This window comes from Stigmatopora nigra, chromosome 11 (assembly GCF_051989575.1).
Source record: "Stigmatopora nigra isolate UIUO_SnigA chromosome 11, RoL_Snig_1.1, whole genome shotgun sequence".
Classification (NCBI taxonomy): domain Eukaryota; kingdom Metazoa; phylum Chordata; class Actinopteri; order Syngnathiformes; family Syngnathidae; genus Stigmatopora; species Stigmatopora nigra.
In genome coordinates, this window is record NC_135518.1 from 6730323 (window position 1) to 6748234 (window position 17912).

A 17912-nucleotide genomic window follows, 5' to 3' on the forward strand; every position below is an offset into this window, starting at 1 on the left:
AATATCAAAGTCCAAGGCAGAACAAACCTGTATTATTTACAAGACATAATTATTTACGAAACCTATTGAATAGAAGAAACATGAAAACACTTTCAAAAATACATTAGAAGAATGAGAACAGTGGCAGCAGCATTCTACTTTTTTGCTCGTCTGTCAAAAAAATATGCATTTTTTATTGTTATGTGAACATTTCTGGTTGGACTTGAATGATGAGTTGACTGACTGTAGGATAAAAAAATACTTACAAAAATGTATTTACAAAAAAAACAAAAACAAAGCTACCCTTTGGAAGGTAAAAATGCGTCACTGAAGCTGGATTCTGTAGGCACCTATGATTAGCTTCACCTGAAGAAAGACAAACATTCACATTAAACTCCTGTGCTAGTTAACATGCACTGATGTTTATCTTGTATTTTTAACACCAATCTGCACAAGGGACTAAAGATGGAAATTAGTCTTTGGCTATAAATCATACATATTGACTTGTCTCATTTTCCGAACCGCTTTATCCTCATGAGGGTCGCAGGGAGTGCTGGAGCCTATCCCAGCTGACTGCAGGCCAGAGGATGGAGACACCCAGAATCAGTGGCCAGCCAATCGCAGGGCACAAGGAAACGGACAACCGTGCACACTCACACCCATACCTAGGGGCAATTTAGAGTGTCCAATCAGCCTACCATGCATGTTTTTGGAATGTGGGAGGAAACCAGAGTACCCAGAGAAAACCCACACAGGCCTGGGGAGAACATGCAAACTCCACACAGGTGAACGTGACCTGGATTTGCACCCAGGACACACATTGACGTGTATATGTTAATTAATATGTACGGTCCCTTGATTAAATCAAACTCAAGCACTCAAGCAAGTTAACATGCTTGCACTTAGCAAGCTAACAAGCACTCACCTTGGCTGAGGGCGCTTCCGCCAACCGGATAAAAAGCTTATTGTTTCCCGCTACGGGACTGAAGGAATAGATGAAGTGACTATCCTGTTTGGACACAACAAAACGGTGTCAATGGCGTCAAAACAATCGACGGCTGCGCCGCGTGGGACGCCACCCACCAAGAAGACAGGCAGCTGAAATTTGTCGTTGAGAATGACCGCCTGGACGCTGCACGGGCCACCGAGACGTGCAGTGACGTCGTTGCGGAAGGTGGCGTGAAAGATGAAAAGGAGGATGCCCGTTCCTGCTCGGGCAGAGACGTGCCATCTATATTCTGCCTAGCAACAAGTGACCAGCGACCTTTTTACCGTCTGCGGGTGGCGGAGGCTTGTAGGTGAACTCGGTGGAGAAGTCGGGCCACTCGCACAGGCGGTGACACGCTAGCGGGAAGACGGTGTCCAGCAGAACCAAACGGTTGTCAAAGTATGACCGGATGGTGTCCTCGGCCACGCTGGATAGCCTTTTTTTGGGTGAAGTGTGTTAAAAAAAAGGTAAATTCATAGATTTTGGCGTATGCTACACTCTCCTAAAGACGACTCACATGCTCTTGTGGTTGTTGACGATGTCGCATACGGCCAGGTGGTTGTTGTGCTGAGCAAAGTAGAAAGCATCCGCCTTGTTCTTCGTCTGGATGTGGCAGTCGGCGCCGTTTTCCAGCAGGAGCCGCACAACGTCGGCGTTTCCTCGCTTGCAAGCCTGGGAACGAAAAAGACAAGACTCGGTTAAGTCAAAGGGTAACTTTTGACTTTAACAGTGAAATTTGCATTACTGACTGGTAATCCACTCAAATCATGACTTCTTTCTAAGACATGAGCAAACCAATTTTCTGTTGTTTTCAAGGTTAAGAAGCTCTATGCTTAATGTTTTTCCCTCAATGTAAAACTCTCTCTTTGGATTTCACACAAAATGTCAGAGTTTGTATTCAATTACATGTAAATCAATGAGACTGGTAGAATTGCGTGCTTAAATCACTTTTATATAAAAGAAAGTGTCTCACCTTCATTAATGCCGTTTCGCCGATGGCATTTTGTGCGTTGAGGTATGAGCCTGCCTCCAACAGGATGGCCACAGTGGTCACAAAATTCTGCAAAATTGAAACAATTTATAAGCAATCCCTGAAAGTATTGGACAAATACTTTGTGTGTGTGTGTGTGTGTTGTATGTGTCATCGTTTATCTTCAACTACCATACTACTAGGGAATAAAGATGGAAATTATCCCTCAGCTACAATCTTACATATTTACATTAACATGAATATGAATATGTTCTAATTGATGTGTGCTGTACCTTATTAAATGAATTAAACTAAAATGAGGCGATTGGTCACCTTTTCTGCAGCATGCATTAGGGCTGTGGTGCCATTCTTTTGGCGACCATTCACTCGTACGCCTTTCCTGATCAGCAAGCGAAGGATATCGTCCTGCCCGCCCGCCGCCGCCAGCATGCTCAGCGACATTCCGCTGACGTCCTGGGGGGAAAAAAAATCTGTGTTATGATAACAAAGTAGTACCAGTACCGTTAATAGAGTACCTAAGAAACAGCTCAGCATAATGATTAGTCGATTAAAGACTGACTCTAAATGTTAGATGGAGGGAAATGCAAAGAAGACAAAAAGAGAAAGAAAAAAACAAGACAGGTCAAGACAAACATTTTATTGTACAGCACAGGTTGGTTCTAGGTTCCTTACGATACATTAAAAAAAAGGCAACTTATACAAATATTTGAAAAATGTTCTTGTTTTAACATCAAAGTCGGAAGAATATATTGATAATGTCTGGATAATCTCATTTTGTGAGCCGCTTTATCCTCACTAGGGTCGCGGGGGGTGATGGAGCCTACCCCAGCTGACTTTGGGCCAGAGGAGGGGGGGTGGGGGGGACACCCTAATTTGGTGGCCAGCCAATCACAGGGCACAAGGAGACAAACAACCATTCACGCTCTCACTCATACCTAGGGGCAATTTTAGAGTGTCCAATCAGCCTATTATGCATGTCTTTGGAAAGTGGGAGGAAACAAGAGTACCCGGAGAAAACCCAAACAGGCCCGGGGAGAACATGCAAACTCCACACAGGTAGACAGACCTGGATTTGAACCCACATTTCCGATCGTTATGCCGACACACTGTCTGAACAATATTGAAGGCTATTGTGTGATAACTACTGTAAAACCCACAATAAGATATACTTGTGAATGTATTTTAATTTTTTTAAATGATTGTGACTAGGTGACCAAATTCAAGTTCTGTATTGGATACCAAAAGTTGTGCCCTGCAAATTTGTGAGGTTTGTGGTTAGCAAATAAAAATGGATAATCATCATGTCAGTGCAAGAACTGGGAAAACAGATGCTAATGAAGGACCTTTTGTTAATAAAAAAAAACTGCAATAATTTAAGTCAGTGGAGAAAAAAATATTCAGACCAGAATAGATAACATGATAAAACAAGATAAAGTCCACTATGTAACACAACATTTCATCCATGACCTCAAATTGTAATGCCCACTGGAAAAAAAACAACCACTGGTACACTTCAAATCAATTTACGGAACAAACAAACATAAAATAAGTGGTTCGGAACAAAGTGCTTCTTAATACTGGATTTAAGAAAATGAGTGAATAAAATTTGCCATAAACAAATTGCACATGAACGCATCTATAAAATGAGAAAATAAGTGCTGAAGAGATTGGAAATCTAGCAACAAGCTATTTTATAGCTTATTCTATGAGAAGAACTGCTTTTGTTGCTTTGTATTTCTAAGTTTGCATTCGGGGTTGACAGCAAAAGCATAAATTAGGGAAGGCAATGAGTGCAAGACAAAAGTTTTGCCTTTTTTTCCTCAGGAAGGAAAGCAAAATACTTGAAAAAATTAAAAAAAAAACTGAATGTAAACTATTTGTGGAAGAAATTGAAGATTTTTCCCCCCTAATACCATGGACACGACAACAGAATTTTGGGATGGTACTCAAAAGTGGAAAAATACTACTACCTATTATTGCTGAATTAATGATCTGATTATATCAATAATCAAAAGGACAATCGGGAAAATACTTAAAATATAATAACTATCATCAACATTTTCTTGCGTGTTTTCGGACACATTACAAACCAGAAACAGTCATTCAAAGAGAATAAATTAATGTCTTTTCCTCTATAGACTCCCACATCCTATTCATGGATAAAGCTAAATTAGACATCTTCCTCTGCTTGAGTCATCAATTAATAAGAAAAATAATCAACATATCAGCCAGTTATTGCAATCTAATTTGCATCTCCAGAATCAACCCACTTTCACAACCAGTTAGATTCTCTCGCAGTCAAACCAACTACACTAAAATTCAAAAACGTATTCTACACAATTCCAGTACACGATACTCCACACACATAAAAAAATAATATATCAATAATTATCAGGAAATGGGTATTAATGTAAACACAGTTCTGCCTATACCCAGACCATCTACACAAGGGACAATGCCTAAAGCAAAGAAACCTTCAACCAAGACACTACAATAATGTCAGGATGAAATTCTTGCTAATATTTGGTAATCAAACAAGGAAAAATAAGATCAATCTAACACTGATAAGTGCAGTGGGAGCCATTTTCTTTGCATTTGTGCACAAGGTCTATTGGACTAAACTACAGTGACCTAGTAGCCTATACATCAAGGTTTATGGATAATAGTGGAAGTACAGAATCATAGCACGAAAAGGCTAGGGCAAGATTAAGGGTGATGTTTTTGCTGCTTAAAACTTGTTGGTACGTACCGGAAGCACAAAAAAGCAGTTTCTTACTGTATTTACCACTGCGTGTAATGATAAGAGATCTTTCAGTTGAGGACATTGACAAGAGTCAGGCAGGTTATACACTCTTTCTATGGCTAGTGGATGTTAGGCATGGTGAGTTGTTTTGTTCGTGTGATCTAAAGTACTAAGTCTTGCTAAATTGTTTGTATAGTACTTGTCAGATGAGTAAAAATGACAGAGAAGTAAGCCTTGGTTTATGAAGAGCCTGATGTAATGTAATCCTTTGTTGGGCGGTCAGAAGGCAGATTATCTATACTGTGCTTACCATTGTCAGTTCAAAAATACAGACATAAAGGTGCCGTTGTGACAATATTTTAAAGTATTTGTGGCATTGCTATGGCATTAACTTACAAAATGGGCCATTTGTGTTCTTGGACTGCATGTTGGATACAGTGAAATTCATACCAGGGCGAGCAAACTAAACAGAAATCAGTTCTTGCAGTTGTGATTCTTGTTTCTTTTCTGTCCGTCCTATGTGGAACGGACTCGAACTTTTATGAAATGTTTAATTAAAAGCAACTCTGTGCCAGTCATTACCAGACTTCAGAAGCTCTATGTGGAAACTCTGGAAGAGCGCCGATTTTGTTATATGAATGGCAAAAGGGGGATATGCCAATGAGTTACAGTAGGTACCATCTGCCATTAAGTGGAAGAATATTAAATTATCCTGCCTGTAGGCAGCAAGCATAGATAGCAAAATTAAGTGAAATTGGGTAAGGAAGGCACAAAATACGAGTGAGTAGCAAGTCTGTATCTCAGTTCTTAGGTTCTGGCTTTTAGTATGCCTTTTCCGTCCACATTGCATGTTTCCCAGGTATTCCCTACCCATGGCAAGTTTTCTATTTTAAGATTTATGTACGAGTGTCTATTCTTCAGCGGCCAACAGATGCTGTAACGGTAACGCCACTCTCGCCCCAAGTCTGGAGCTCAAGCAACACAAAATAAATAGGCGGAACAATATTTGCCGCAAACAAGATTTCTGCACTTGGCGGTCACTTACCTTAAAGCTGAGGGACAAACCCAAAGAGGGCATTACACTGTGATATTTTCATTTAGACACCAGATGCGAATTTTAAATGCCACGTACATACCTGATCAGAACTGCAGTATATGGACAGCTAGAAACTTTGTATTCATGAGCTCAAACTATTGCCTTAACATATCCTGATGTTTAGCGATGCTTTTATAAGGACAGATAAACGGGACCATCCCACTCGGCACTGGACGCTGGAGTCTCTAATTCCTGTTTGGGTTCTTCAGTTAATTCGGACATGGTTGTCGCCAAGCCTCGTCTTTTCATGGACTGAATGTTATTGTGAACAAAATATTTAACTTCCTGCCACGTGCGGCTACACAAGGCCGGTTCGGCTGACAAACACGTGTCGCATTCCTTTTTCCCCGGCACTTTGATCAGCCTGCCCAAGTCTCCGAACTGCCGCCGGACCGCTGCCTGCTCCTCAGAGCTCCATAACCTTTTTTGCCTCTTTTGGGGTTTGGAGTTGGACGGGGATGGTTTCTGTGAGGGCTTTGGTTTCATTGGGGATGGTAGTGTCTTGTGAACGCTGCCTCGTTTGACTGTTGGAACCACTTGTGCGGTCGTGGAATACCTCGCCTGATCCGTCGGGTAGGAAGTCGTGTCAGATTGGTCGAGGGCCGCGAAGGAGGAAACCAACATCCCGCTTCGTTCGCTTAAGGCTGTGGAAAAGTGTGAGACCAATGGCGGACTCGGGGAGTTTAGCGGAGCGAAGGGGGGAAACAGTGAAGTATTGGGAACGCTGAAATTGGGAAGAATTGGGGAGTTTAAAGGATCAGAGTAAACTGAAGGATAATTACTAGAAGCATTGGACGAATAAGAAGCCAATGGATGGAAGCTGTCGGTTTCCGATGTGTATACGGACGACATGAGCGCACTGGTGGTGCTTTGTGGCGTAAACGTGGGTACTACTTGAGTGTCAGTGGCGTTCAATGACGTGAACGTGGACATCAGCGGCTGACTGCCGTGGATTAGGTTTGTACTAGGAGAACACAAGGATGTGTAGCTTAAAGGCATTTCTGAGGCGTAAGGATTTGGTTCTTGAAGCTGCATGCAAAAATTGGCACTCTCCCCAGAGAGATCCTGAAGACCCGACGATATGCTGCAACTCGCCATCGAGTCAAACAGATCCGGCCTTTGGACTTCAACCGTTTGTCGCTTTGGCTTACTAGCTCTGCAGCTCCTGTCTTCCTTGTGCTGGTTACTTCGTCTACGGATGGTCTGTATGCTGTTGTGCACGTAATTTTTCACGTCAGTCCAGGATCTGGCAGCCAGATCGGGTTCAACGGCAATGCAAGCGTTACAGTCTTTCTTGCCGGGGACCTTCATTCTATTTAAAAAGTCGCTCATCTGATTCTTAACCGCGGCTTGCTCTCGCTCGTTCCACGGCCGTCTCTTTGGGACAGCTTTGGACGAAGTTCCTAAAAAGACAAGAACAAAACTTTGTCAAAACTTGAATGAATAAGATCATCAAGAGTTACAACTGAACCGCCCAACTATGGTGATGACCAGAAACAGGTGTGTAACAGGCTGTTCTACAAATGAAACATTATTGTAGGTTAGCGGTGTGTGATATGACGGCATTCGATTATCAACAAGTCGCCAATATCGTAAAGACCAAAGCCAATAGATGGTGAGAGCAGCCAGTTATTTGCAAAAAAACTTCTTTTGTGTGAAGGGGCTCTTTCTCTTGACATAAACAATCTGCGAGAGCTACTTGTGAAGTGATACATTGATCTTGGACACTTCAAACTTGTGCTGCAATCATATGCTTCAATTTGTCACCCCATTCAGGGTTTTCCTGAAACGTGGAGACTCAATGAGAGAAACTAAAGTCGATATAGTTGAGATTGTGATTGTATTTAAATAAAATAAAATGTTAAAATTTGTCCACTCGTCACAGGTCTATACTAAACAGCTAAGTATACACGACATATCAATGCAAGAAAAGAAATAAGAAGCTTACCATTTCTGGGCGTGCTAGCTGGAATAGCTGGTTTTGTGCGGTCCAGTTGGAGCAAATGCTTACAGGCATCCTCCAGCATTGAAGCGTTTTTGCATAAGCTATAGCACTCCTGGATGCTTTTTCCTAGCAGCCCGGCAACTTGATTTAGCTCGCCCTGCCCGAGGCTCATGAGCTGCCAGCAACATGCAATTTGCTCCCTGAGCGCCGGTGACAATAGTGCTTCGGGGTTCTTCACATTGCACTCCACCGCCGCCCTTCGGAAGCAATCCAACCCTCGGATGAAGGAGTGGCCTTCGGTCCGAGGGAAGAGGTATGGGTTGCTTTTGGACACGCCGGCGTTCTGCCTGTTTTCCACCAGCAGGTCCAGTGACAAAGTCATCTTTTCAGTGAGCAAGACCAACATGTTCCTGCCAAACTGACCTTCCAGTTCTACCCTGGTAAAGTGCCCACTGATCTCGAGCTCTAGTTTAGTGCATTTCTTGACTTGATCCGCCGAGGGTACGAAATTCCCTCGGAGCTTTTTGGCAGTGTACGTTTCCAAGAGGAGCCGGCCAATGTTGCCCACTCGTGCTCTGTTGAAGAGGCAAACGTCAGCCAGCGTGGCCTCGCTTAACTTCTTCCAATTGGACACGCTGGGATTGTGGCGTAGCTCCCGCATGGCTTCATCCCCCTCTTCCTCAATGAACCGATGGAGTTTGATCAGGTCGTCCATCACCCCGGACGAGTCCACCTCTATCTTCGGAAGCTCCGTTTTGGAAGATGAGGATGATGACACAGACCTGCGAGAAAAGTGCTCGCTCCATTTGCTATCCACTAACTGTATGAAGGCCTTCACCTCGCCCTCCATCAGGCGGTCTTTGGTCATGCGACTCTCGCCAAAGGCAATCTCGGCTGCCCGTTTCAAAGAGTAGCCAATTTTGGACACCAGGGAAAAGGTTTTGAAGCGACTACAACTCGGATCGAAGCCGCTGGCTTTTTTGGCGCCTTCCACTGCCAATTCGAACCGGGAGGGGATGCACAATTGATGCAAGTGATGCACACTTCCGTCCAGCTCGCTGACAGCAATCATGAAGCGACCGAGCTGTCGCATCTTTTGACCAATGTAGGCATACTGTGACTTGTCATGGTTGTACTTGGTCAACAAAGTATTCCCGTATTCGCAAATGAGAGGGTCTTGGACGATGTGTCTGGCAATGCTGTCCTGGTGCATCGTACGGATGATCTCCCTGCATCCATCTGTCAACAACTCTGACATGGGAAGCGACTGAGAGGCAGCGCTTTCTCCCACGGCATCCACATTTGGCAATTCGGGGGATTCGCATTCGCTCTTCTTGGCTTTGCAGGACTCCTCGTGCCGCCACAGGTCGGTTTTGCGGTAAAAAGTGTAGCAGTGCTGGCAAGGGAGAAAATTGCGAGTGCATATTTGAGTAGTCTTGGCCTCCACCTGGGGAAAATTTTCACCTCCATTCTTACGGAGAGCTTTGGTACGTTGCTCGTAGTCGCCGCGGTCGCGGATTTGGTCCAGCAAGTTCTGCCTGACTTTGGATCCTCTAGGGAAGTGGATGGCATGGGCCACGTCCGTTTCCTCAGCATGCTTCTTTTCTAAGTGCTTCTCTAACTGGCTAAAAGGTGCATGGCAGTAGAAACAAAAGTGCTTTTTCAACACTTCCTTTTTGTCACCCTCGTCAGAACTGGATTCCGTAAGAACCACCTTCTTGCGCTTACGTGTACTGGTCCGTGTCGGCTGTTGGGCTTCGACGGGTGTCCGCCGACAGTTTCTGGATGTTTTGCCTTCATCTTTTGTGACCTCTTCAAACTCTAAACTGTTTGTCTCCTGGTCAGAGTTGAATTTCCCTTCTGTTGGGTCGCAGTCCTGAGCAATTGCAGTTTGCTCAGGAACGTGGGAGCTTAATTTGAAATTGTCAACTTCTTGCTTCGAGGTTTCTGCTCTTTGAGCTGAACTGCATTTGGATTCCAGTTCTTTCTGGGGGTTTTCATCCGTACTGCTACTCTGACCGTCTTGCGGATTGTTTATAAAGTGCGGTATAAAAATGGCATCCTTTGGATTCCTCTCATCAAATGACCTTTTCACAGCCATTGTTGTGCAAACCTGCAAGAGAACAAGTAGACGTATAAGACTGGTCGCCAAAACCAAGGCTTCCCATGTCTTTGCACCCCTTCAACAATCATATGCACATGTTCCGGCTAACCGTGTATAAAGCACCAGCACCTTGGCAACGCCCCATAAAACATTTGCGGATCATTCAACCAGACTCACTTGACCAAAAATTTAAAATAATATAAAAAAAAAAAATCGAAAAACAACACTAGACCTCTAAGAATTGTCAGTAGAAAAACCAAGTCACCCATTTAAGGACAAGTTAATGGCTTTATTGGATAAAAAAGCGCTTTGACATGGTCCAACTGATAAATTTGTCAATGGAATGATGGGATGGTAACAATGAAACGGACAAAATATAGCATTTGTCAATCATCTATAACTGGGCAGCAATGCATTTAAAAAAATAGAGTTCCAAGGACATCAAGTGTGATGGGAATATGGCACATGTGCTATATGATTGTGAAGATGCAATTGTATTGTAATATCATAAACAGAATATATATATGGTGTGTACCTGCTTCTTTTCCTTTTTTCATCTGGCTATTTTGGATATGGAGGTCACCTGAAAACAAAGACAACATCAATAGCTCCCAGGACTACTATGGGATGTAAATGTCTAAATATATATATATATATAGAAGTACCGTCTTTAACTAGCATTAGCAGCTTCAAATACAGTTAAAAATTCAGAAAATGACAATAAGTATTGTTCTACTGTAATTGTAAACTCGCCTTTCAACATTTTAGAAATTCACACAATTCAATGTTAAATTGAAACACAGTTATTTATCTGAACAACAGTTTGGTGTTATCAGTGAACAAAATAAAGCAATATGAGAAGACACAAAGGCTCTTGCCTCTTACCTGAGATTGTCAAACTGAAGACACATTCTTCTGTGTGATGGGAAAATCCTGATCTCACCCAAAAGAAAATGTGCTGATTTTGTCCTAAGAGGTTAAATCCAGACCTTTTCTTCATTGGTTAGTACTTTTGTTGGGTCTTTAGTCACAAAGTGCAAACACGTTAAAATCTTGAATCATGAAAGGGTTGGAAATGACCAACACAGTGTTTAAAGAAATGACCCACGCGGCCGTCGGTGCAATGAACCTTATTGATGCCTGATTTGACACGATTATAACATCCTGTAAGCATTAACACACTCATACACACACACCGGCGGGGCCACCAAGGTGCAAAATGCTGAATATTGAAACAAGTGTTGTGAGATAGCGGCAGAGCTAGCCTTGACCAGACTATCTGAGACCACCACTTGCCTGAGGCCAGACCACCCACTGAGACCAAGGTTTTTAAAAGTTGAAGGCGAAACAACACCAGAACCAACAAAATTGACATCTCAAGAGTAACAACACAAGGACAAAGTGTAACATTAAAGATAGTGTGCCAAAATAATCATTGATATAATATAAAAATATGACCATCAATTAAAAGTATCATTATATGAACATGAAATAGGTTATGTGGAATTAGTATAAAATAGAATTGAAAAGATTGCACATGGACTAATTACATTTTGGTAATGAGGAGAATTCTAATAAGTGAAATTATGCACAATAAAATTAGGACAGAAAACTCAATAATGAAAAAAAATGATGAGGAAATTAAGAGGGGTCTATAGAATTTTTTTTTAAAGCCCAAAAAATTGTTAAAAACTGTCAAAGTGTTTGTGATGACAATAAAAAGAAATATTACCTCCTGATCCAAGTTGTACTCCTCTTTGGAATTGAGCGCCAATTTTACCGCCACGTAGTCTCCACTTTTGACAGCATCCCGCAACTCGCCTGCGAAGGGGCGGGGACAAAACTTCTATCCACAACTGTTTGAAATGAGAGTTGGACCAATCAAAATGTGCAAGACTCACTGGGCGATAGCGGAGGGCCAGACAGGATCTCGTCATCCCCATTCAGATGTTTCTGGAAATCATCCAGAGTCATCCAATCCAGGTTGAGATCCATCCCCAAATTTAACGTGGCTGGACTTTTATCTGTTTGAAAAGAAGTGTTACTCTCTAAAATTCCCCTCCCACAGCAAAATAACTCAAAGCCAAACTAACCCGCAACTTCCATGGGTTGCTGGTCCACGTGGTCATCAGACACGACATCATCCCTCCTCTTCTTCCTGTCGTCCGCTCGGCTCATTTTCTCCCAGCCTGGCCTGCTCGGGTTCTCCTCCGTCTTGTCCTTCCGGGAGTCGTCGGCATTCCTCGCCTTGTTGGACGCGCCTTCGTCATCGCGCTCGTCGCTGTCCAAGCTGAAGCCATAACTCTGGCCCGGTTTGGAGATGGCTGGGGAGGTGCAAGACGTTAATAGGGGCAAAAATAAGGAAAGCGGAGACTTTGTGGGCGTGCTACCTTCTGACTGCTTGGATCTGTCCGTCTTTTCAGGTTCTTTTGATGGGGGAGACTCTTTGATGGGCTTGATGATTTTTTCCAGTTTTCCAAGGATCTGAAAGGGAACTTCCTATAACCTTGTACATTGGATGGATATGAACTCATTCCCCACAACCGAGGTTACTGATGTCCCAATTTCCACTGCCAGTCAAAACAGATTGGACGTCTAGCGTCATCAATGGCAGTGAAACGCGATCAGTCAATGCCCACTTTAACAATTGAAATGGATTTGGAGTCAACAACTGTTAATGGCAGTGAAATAGTTAAGGGCTAGAAATGACAAAATGCTGAGATGTATTACAAAAATGACATATACCGTATTTTCTCGCATATAAGCCGCAGCCTTAAAAATGTTGAATTTTTACGATTTCTCTCATATAAGACACCGATACACAATTGTCACCTCCATATTCATGGTTTTAATAGGTAGTACTAATGAAGAGGAAAAATCGTAGCACATAGTATTTCTCAGATACCGTATGAACCGAAAGTATCGTATGCTGGATTGTACATTTGGGTCAATATCATAAGTACATTTATATGTCTGTCTTTGTAAACGGTAAATATCAAATTAGTATTCAATGTGAAAAAAAGAAATAAGTCTATCTTGACGAGAACCCGATGCTTTTTAATGACAGAAATGACCATTTTCTCATGTTGTGACGGGTATATTGCTTCCAATGTGGAAATATCATGATTCTTTCGATGTTACTACAATAGTCGTCACTTCCGAAAAAATAAATCAAAATAAAATTAAAAAAACAAAGCAGATTTTTTTTTATTTCCCCATCATAAATACACAATCATGCAGCTAAACCTTCAAAATCATATTCGCCATCATCATCCGATTTGCCAAACAATTCATTCCAATTTTCATTTGAGTACAGATTATTATCACCATCACCATCATTATCATCAACATCATCCCATGTGGGTTTGTTAAAATCCTCTATTTCTGTATCTTCTTCTTCTGTTTTTATATCTTCTATGTCTGTGCCTTCTTCGTCCTGCCACATAATATCCTCCTCAGTGCCATCCATGTCATTGCTTATGCAGCATTTTAAAAATGACTTTTGAATCACCGATGCAGGAATTGCCTCCCAGGCTTCTTTCACCCACTTTACTACAGTCGCCAAGGGTGCCGGTTGTAAATTCTCACTAGCAGTCAGTTCGGGCTTTCCCTCCGACATCCAGTCTGTCCACAGCTTCCTCATGTTATTTTTAAATGCTTGGTTTAAACTGACATCCAGTGGCTGTAACATCCCTGGGAGACCGCTTGGAATAAATGCCGGGACGGTATTGATGAAATCCAGATAATTTTTCACTCTGTCCATCAAATGAGCCCTGAAATGTTCCCATATAAGTAAAGAGGGGGCTTTGAGTAATGCTCCATTTCGGCAGCTCCAAGCCGTATGTAGCCACAGCAGTGCGCCATCTTCATCCATACATCCATTTGGGTGTTGATGAACGATAACTCCACTGGGAAACTTGTCATTTGTTGGGCTTTTGCAATTAAAAATGACCATGGGAGGCAATTTTCCTCCATCCGCCGTGCAGCCCAAAACAACGGTATAGTGAGTCTGTTCATAGTCCGTTGTCCCACTAGGCATATCAAAACACATTGGCGTTTCTTCCATGCTACCAATTCTGCAGAGGGGATAATCAACAAGCTTGCGGTTGTTAATGATAAATGTTTGAAAGTCCAGGAATTTTTCATGAAGTCCAGCCGGCACCTTTTGCGCAATTTTGTTTCGGGGCCGCAATGAGAGATCGTTTCTCTTTTGGAATCTGGTGCACCATCCCATTGAAGCTTTAAAGGAAGACGCCATTGGATACTTGCCACACGTTGCCAACTCCAAAGCTTTAAAGCGGATGGCCAAACTGGAAACTCGTTGGCCTCTTTGCCTCAGCTCACCGCACCACTCGAGGAGGGCTTTTTCCATCTCTGGATTTTGTCCAGTTTTTGGTCCCCTATTGGCCCTTTTTGATATTGGCATAGATTGAAGTGTTGAGTCGGTTCTCCATCTTCTAACATTACGCTCATCGACTCCAAAGTGTCTTGCGGCTTCGTGAATGTTGCCAATCTCATCAGCATAGCTTACAACTTTCCGCTTGAAATCAGTCGTGTAAGACATTCTTCTTGATCTGTTGTCTCCAACCACGCTTATTGTGGAATCTTTTCTTTCTGTGTTCCAAAAGGGTGTTGCCTACACGTGGACGAATTCAAAAAGGAAGTCACATGAGCAGTACAACCAGGATGTCTGTCCGCAGCGGTCTAGCTTTCACCAAGTCTCTGGGTGCAATAATAGCATGAGATACACATTACGCAGGTATCAGGGCTGATATTTTAACCATCGACCGACCGCAAGACCTTTGATCCGCCTTCACAACTATTGGGATGCACCGACATAGTAAACGCTACGAACGCATGTATCGAGGCCACTCGCGTCTGGCCAGTCAGAGCACAAGATAGTGAGTTTTTTTCACGTTTTTTTTTTTTCTTCAATTTCATTCAGAGACGCCAAACCTAATTTTGTTTAGCGTTTTATCTGTTTATCTTTTGTCTATGTTGTAATAAATGACCGGATCGGCCTCATTGACTCGCGTTATAGTACGTTTCCACCTGGAGTCTTTGTCACCTTGCAGTTTCGTGCATTTCAAGTGTTAATTTGTGCGCATAAAAGTCGTATCCTTGATTCAGTCATCGTTATTTGCAGTTACAAATACGGCTTAGATGTGAGAAAATACGGTAGTTTTCATTAATTACTATCTTGAATGTTGGGTAGCTTTGTTCAAATTGGTCTGAAAGAAAAAGAGTTGCATGTGCTATTTATCAGAGGTAAAAAAAAAAAAAAATTGGGTTAGGGCCCCTATTAAAATGTATTTCTGCTCCCGCTCCAGAAAAGAAAAATACTAGCAGAGACAGATTGGACATTAAGATGAACAAAGAAATTTTTAGTTTTTATAATACTAAGACAGAATTGTAAATACCTTGGAGGGCTTGCCGGTGGCCTTTTCGGGTGGCCTGCGGGGTGCTCGGTCCTTGGCCCCGCAATTGAGCAGAAAGTCTTCAAAGAGGTGGGTGGGGCCTTTGGGGTCTACTCTGGCGGCCTCGTCTTCCCGCGGCTTGTCTGTGGATGTGGAAGGCGGCTTGACAGCCGGCACCGGAGCCGGTTCCTGACTCTTACTCTTGGCCTTCCGGTGCAGGCCCGAGCTGTCGCTGGAATCGGACGAGGGCGGGCCGGTGTCCTCTCGGACTTTGGAGCCGGTGGGCGCCTTGAGCTTGGCGAGGCCGCCCTCCCTGTGCTTGCTCTTCTTTTCCTGGATCAGGTCTTTGATGCCCTTCAGCTTGATGTCGGGCTTCTTCTTGGGTTTGGACTGCTGCTCGTCCGGGCGACTTTTCTCCTCCGACAAACCTTCGCTCAAGTCTTCGTCCGAAGTTACCACGCCGTACTTGACCTTTTTCTTCTTGGCCTCCTCGCCGCCTTTGTCCTTCTTGTGCTTACCCTCTTTGCTCTTGTCCTTCTTGGTTTTCTTATGCTGCATTTCGTCTTCTTCCTCCGAGTCTATTGAACGTTTTTTACCCTCGCTCGTCTTCTCCGCCTCATCCTCGTCTGTCTCCGGGGCGGGCAAAGGCTTGAATTCGTCCCTCATCTTGTCCCTCTTTTTCTTCTTTTTCTTTTCCTTGCGAGGAGCCTCTTCGTCCTCGTCCTCTAGCGGCTGCTCGCGGGACTTCTTTTTCTTCTTTTTCTTCTTGAAGACGGGAGCGTCGTCGGCGGGCCTCTCCTTGTCGCTGTCGCTCTCAGAGTCGGCGTCGAATAAGTCGCTTTTGGTCGGAAGTTGCTAACGAGAGACAAGGGAGCCTCGCTTTATTATTTGGGCACAAAAGTTACACTTTGAGATGCCTAACCATTGCAAAAATATCATGGAGACCCAAAATGGCAAAAAAATGCATTCATTTGCATTAGCAGAGAAAAAGTTATTGAAGTGAGCTCACCAGTAAAGGTTTCTTTTCCTCAGTCTCCTTTTTTACTTCTACGGCAGCCTTCTTGAAGGCCAAAAGGACCTCTCGACAGTCCTCCAGATGACCTTCGGGTTCCCACGTGTCGTCGTCCGAGCAGTAACCTTTCCATCGCACCCGATAAAGCACCTCGCCCTGGAAAAAAAAAGATATTCTTAACAAACCATTTACGTGCACATATCGCAAGATGTTTGCAATCAGATAGGATGAGTTTAACACTATGAACAAAAAAGAATACTAATTTAAATGATCAACTTTAAGTGCAACTGGAGGCCATAATGAGAGTATTTTTCTTTTAAATTACAATAATTTAATTCATTTACTTTCAGTTATTATTTTAATCCATTTAAATATTTACAGATAACTATTTTTTTTTTAAATACCAATGCCCAGAGTTCACTGGGACAGCCTCCAGCACCCCTTGCGATCCTTGTGAGGAGTAGGACAGAAAAATAAATGAACAATCATGAATAATTGAGACATGGCGTGATGTCCATTTAAGTGCACACCAGGTTTTTGTTTTTTTTTTGTGAATGAAAAAAAAACAAGCCCTGCGATTGGCTGGCCATCAATTCAGGGTGTACCCACCCCACTAGGTAGCTGAAATCAGCTGGGATAGGCTCCAACACCCCCACGACACTTGATAAGCAATTAAAAAATGAATATGTGAAAAAAATCAATTGTAATAGATGAAGAGGGGGGTATTATGAAAAAAAATCTTTTTTTTCCCCTTACCATTTATACTGTGGGGCGTGGCCGGGGTGCTGGAGCCTATCCCAGCTAACTATTGGTTGCCAGCCAATCGCAGGGCACAACGAGACAAAACTATTCACGCACACAGATACCTTTATAAACAATGAATCAACTATAATTAAAATAAGAATTGAATAATAAAATATGAACACCACAAACACACCTTTTCAAAGGAACAAAGTAGAAACTAAGAATGTTTTATAAAAAAAACAAATCCAATAAAACACCGATGGTATGCCAAATCGGACAAAAATGAAATAAATATGGAACAATAAAACTGACGAGGACAAAAAGGCGAAGGTTTTCAAACCAAAGTATTAGGAAGATTACTCCTTTATTGGGATGGAAATTGTGAGCCCTTGTTGACACGTTAGGGTTAAAATAATCATAGAGCAAAGCTACTGCTAGCAGGCTGCAACTAATTGAACGTTTTCTGGCAATTAACGCATTATTTAACCACCCCGAATAACCTGATCATTGATTTTTATATCCCGAAAAAAAGCTAAACAAAGCCGCCTGCGTGGGTTTACAAGCCGCACAAGTTAGCATTAGCTACGGTTAGCCTCACCCCCTCCAAGCGCATATCAATGATCCTCTCCACTTCATACACATTCTCCTCCTCGCTTTCCGGCTCCGTTTTCACATTTTCGCTCGCCATCATCGCGATCGGCCCTTGATTCAGGCGGCGGAGTCCACGGAGGGAAGCCTCCCTCGGTGAGATGATGGCGGTGGAACGTTGGTGGTGTCACTTAGTTGACCGGGGGCGACTCACCGCTAACAGGAAACTGAAACCAACGAGTTCGCCCTCAACGTGATGCCTTCACGTGTAAACCGAGTTCCCCGCTCCCGGTTCAATGATCAAC

At 43.0% G+C, this 17912-nt stretch overlaps 1 protein-coding gene across 6 annotated transcripts; it reads right to left on the reverse strand.

Moving 5' to 3' along the window:
* Window positions 1–10: 10 nt before the first annotated feature.
* On the reverse strand, window positions 11–17907 carry mphosph8 (M-phase phosphoprotein 8). 6 transcript variants are annotated; one of them, XM_077727435.1, is made up of 14 exons: window positions 17618–17903; window positions 16273–16431; window positions 15267–16118; window positions 12237–12330; window positions 11940–12170; window positions 11748–11870; window positions 11579–11667; window positions 2271–2411; window positions 1941–2027; window positions 1485–1639; window positions 1252–1403; window positions 1063–1187; window positions 905–988; window positions 11–345 (listed from the first exon to the last, which is right to left on the reverse strand). In XM_077727435.1, the coding sequence occupies exons 1-14, from the start codon at window positions 17708–17710 to the stop codon at window positions 304–306; spliced, it is 2427 nt and encodes an 808-aa protein (XP_077583561.1). In that variant the 5' UTR covers window positions 17711–17903; the 3' UTR covers window positions 11–303. The 6 variants fall into 6 exon arrangements, 4 of the variants coding, with proteins under 4 accessions (XP_077583561.1, XP_077583558.1, XP_077583559.1 ...); XR_013327787.1 differs by lacking the exons at window positions 11–345; window positions 905–988; window positions 1063–1187; ... (1 more) ...; window positions 1485–1639; window positions 1941–2027 and adding exons at window positions 5838–7200; window positions 7746–9855 and having other exon boundaries at window positions 2288–2411; window positions 17618–17907; XR_013327788.1 differs by lacking the exons at window positions 11–345; window positions 905–988; window positions 1063–1187; ... (2 more) ...; window positions 1941–2027; window positions 2271–2411 and adding exons at window positions 3312–5753; window positions 5838–7200; window positions 7746–9855 and having other exon boundaries at window positions 17618–17907.
* Window positions 17908–17912: the final 5 nt, after the last annotated feature.

Coding starts and splice junctions, on each gene's coding strand:
- mphosph8 (XM_077727432.1), bottom strand. CDS start 17,710: ATGATGGCGAGCGAAAATGTGAAAACGGAGCCGGAAAGCGAGGAGGAG. Junction 12,331..15,266: donor CCACCGGCAAGCCCTCCAAG/GTATTTACAATT, acceptor GTTCCCTTTCAG/ATCCTTGGAAAACTGGAAAA. Junction 11,871..11,939: donor GCAACCCATGGAAGTTGCGG/GTTAGTTTGGCT, acceptor CTTTTCAAACAG/ATAAAAGTCCAGCCACGTTA.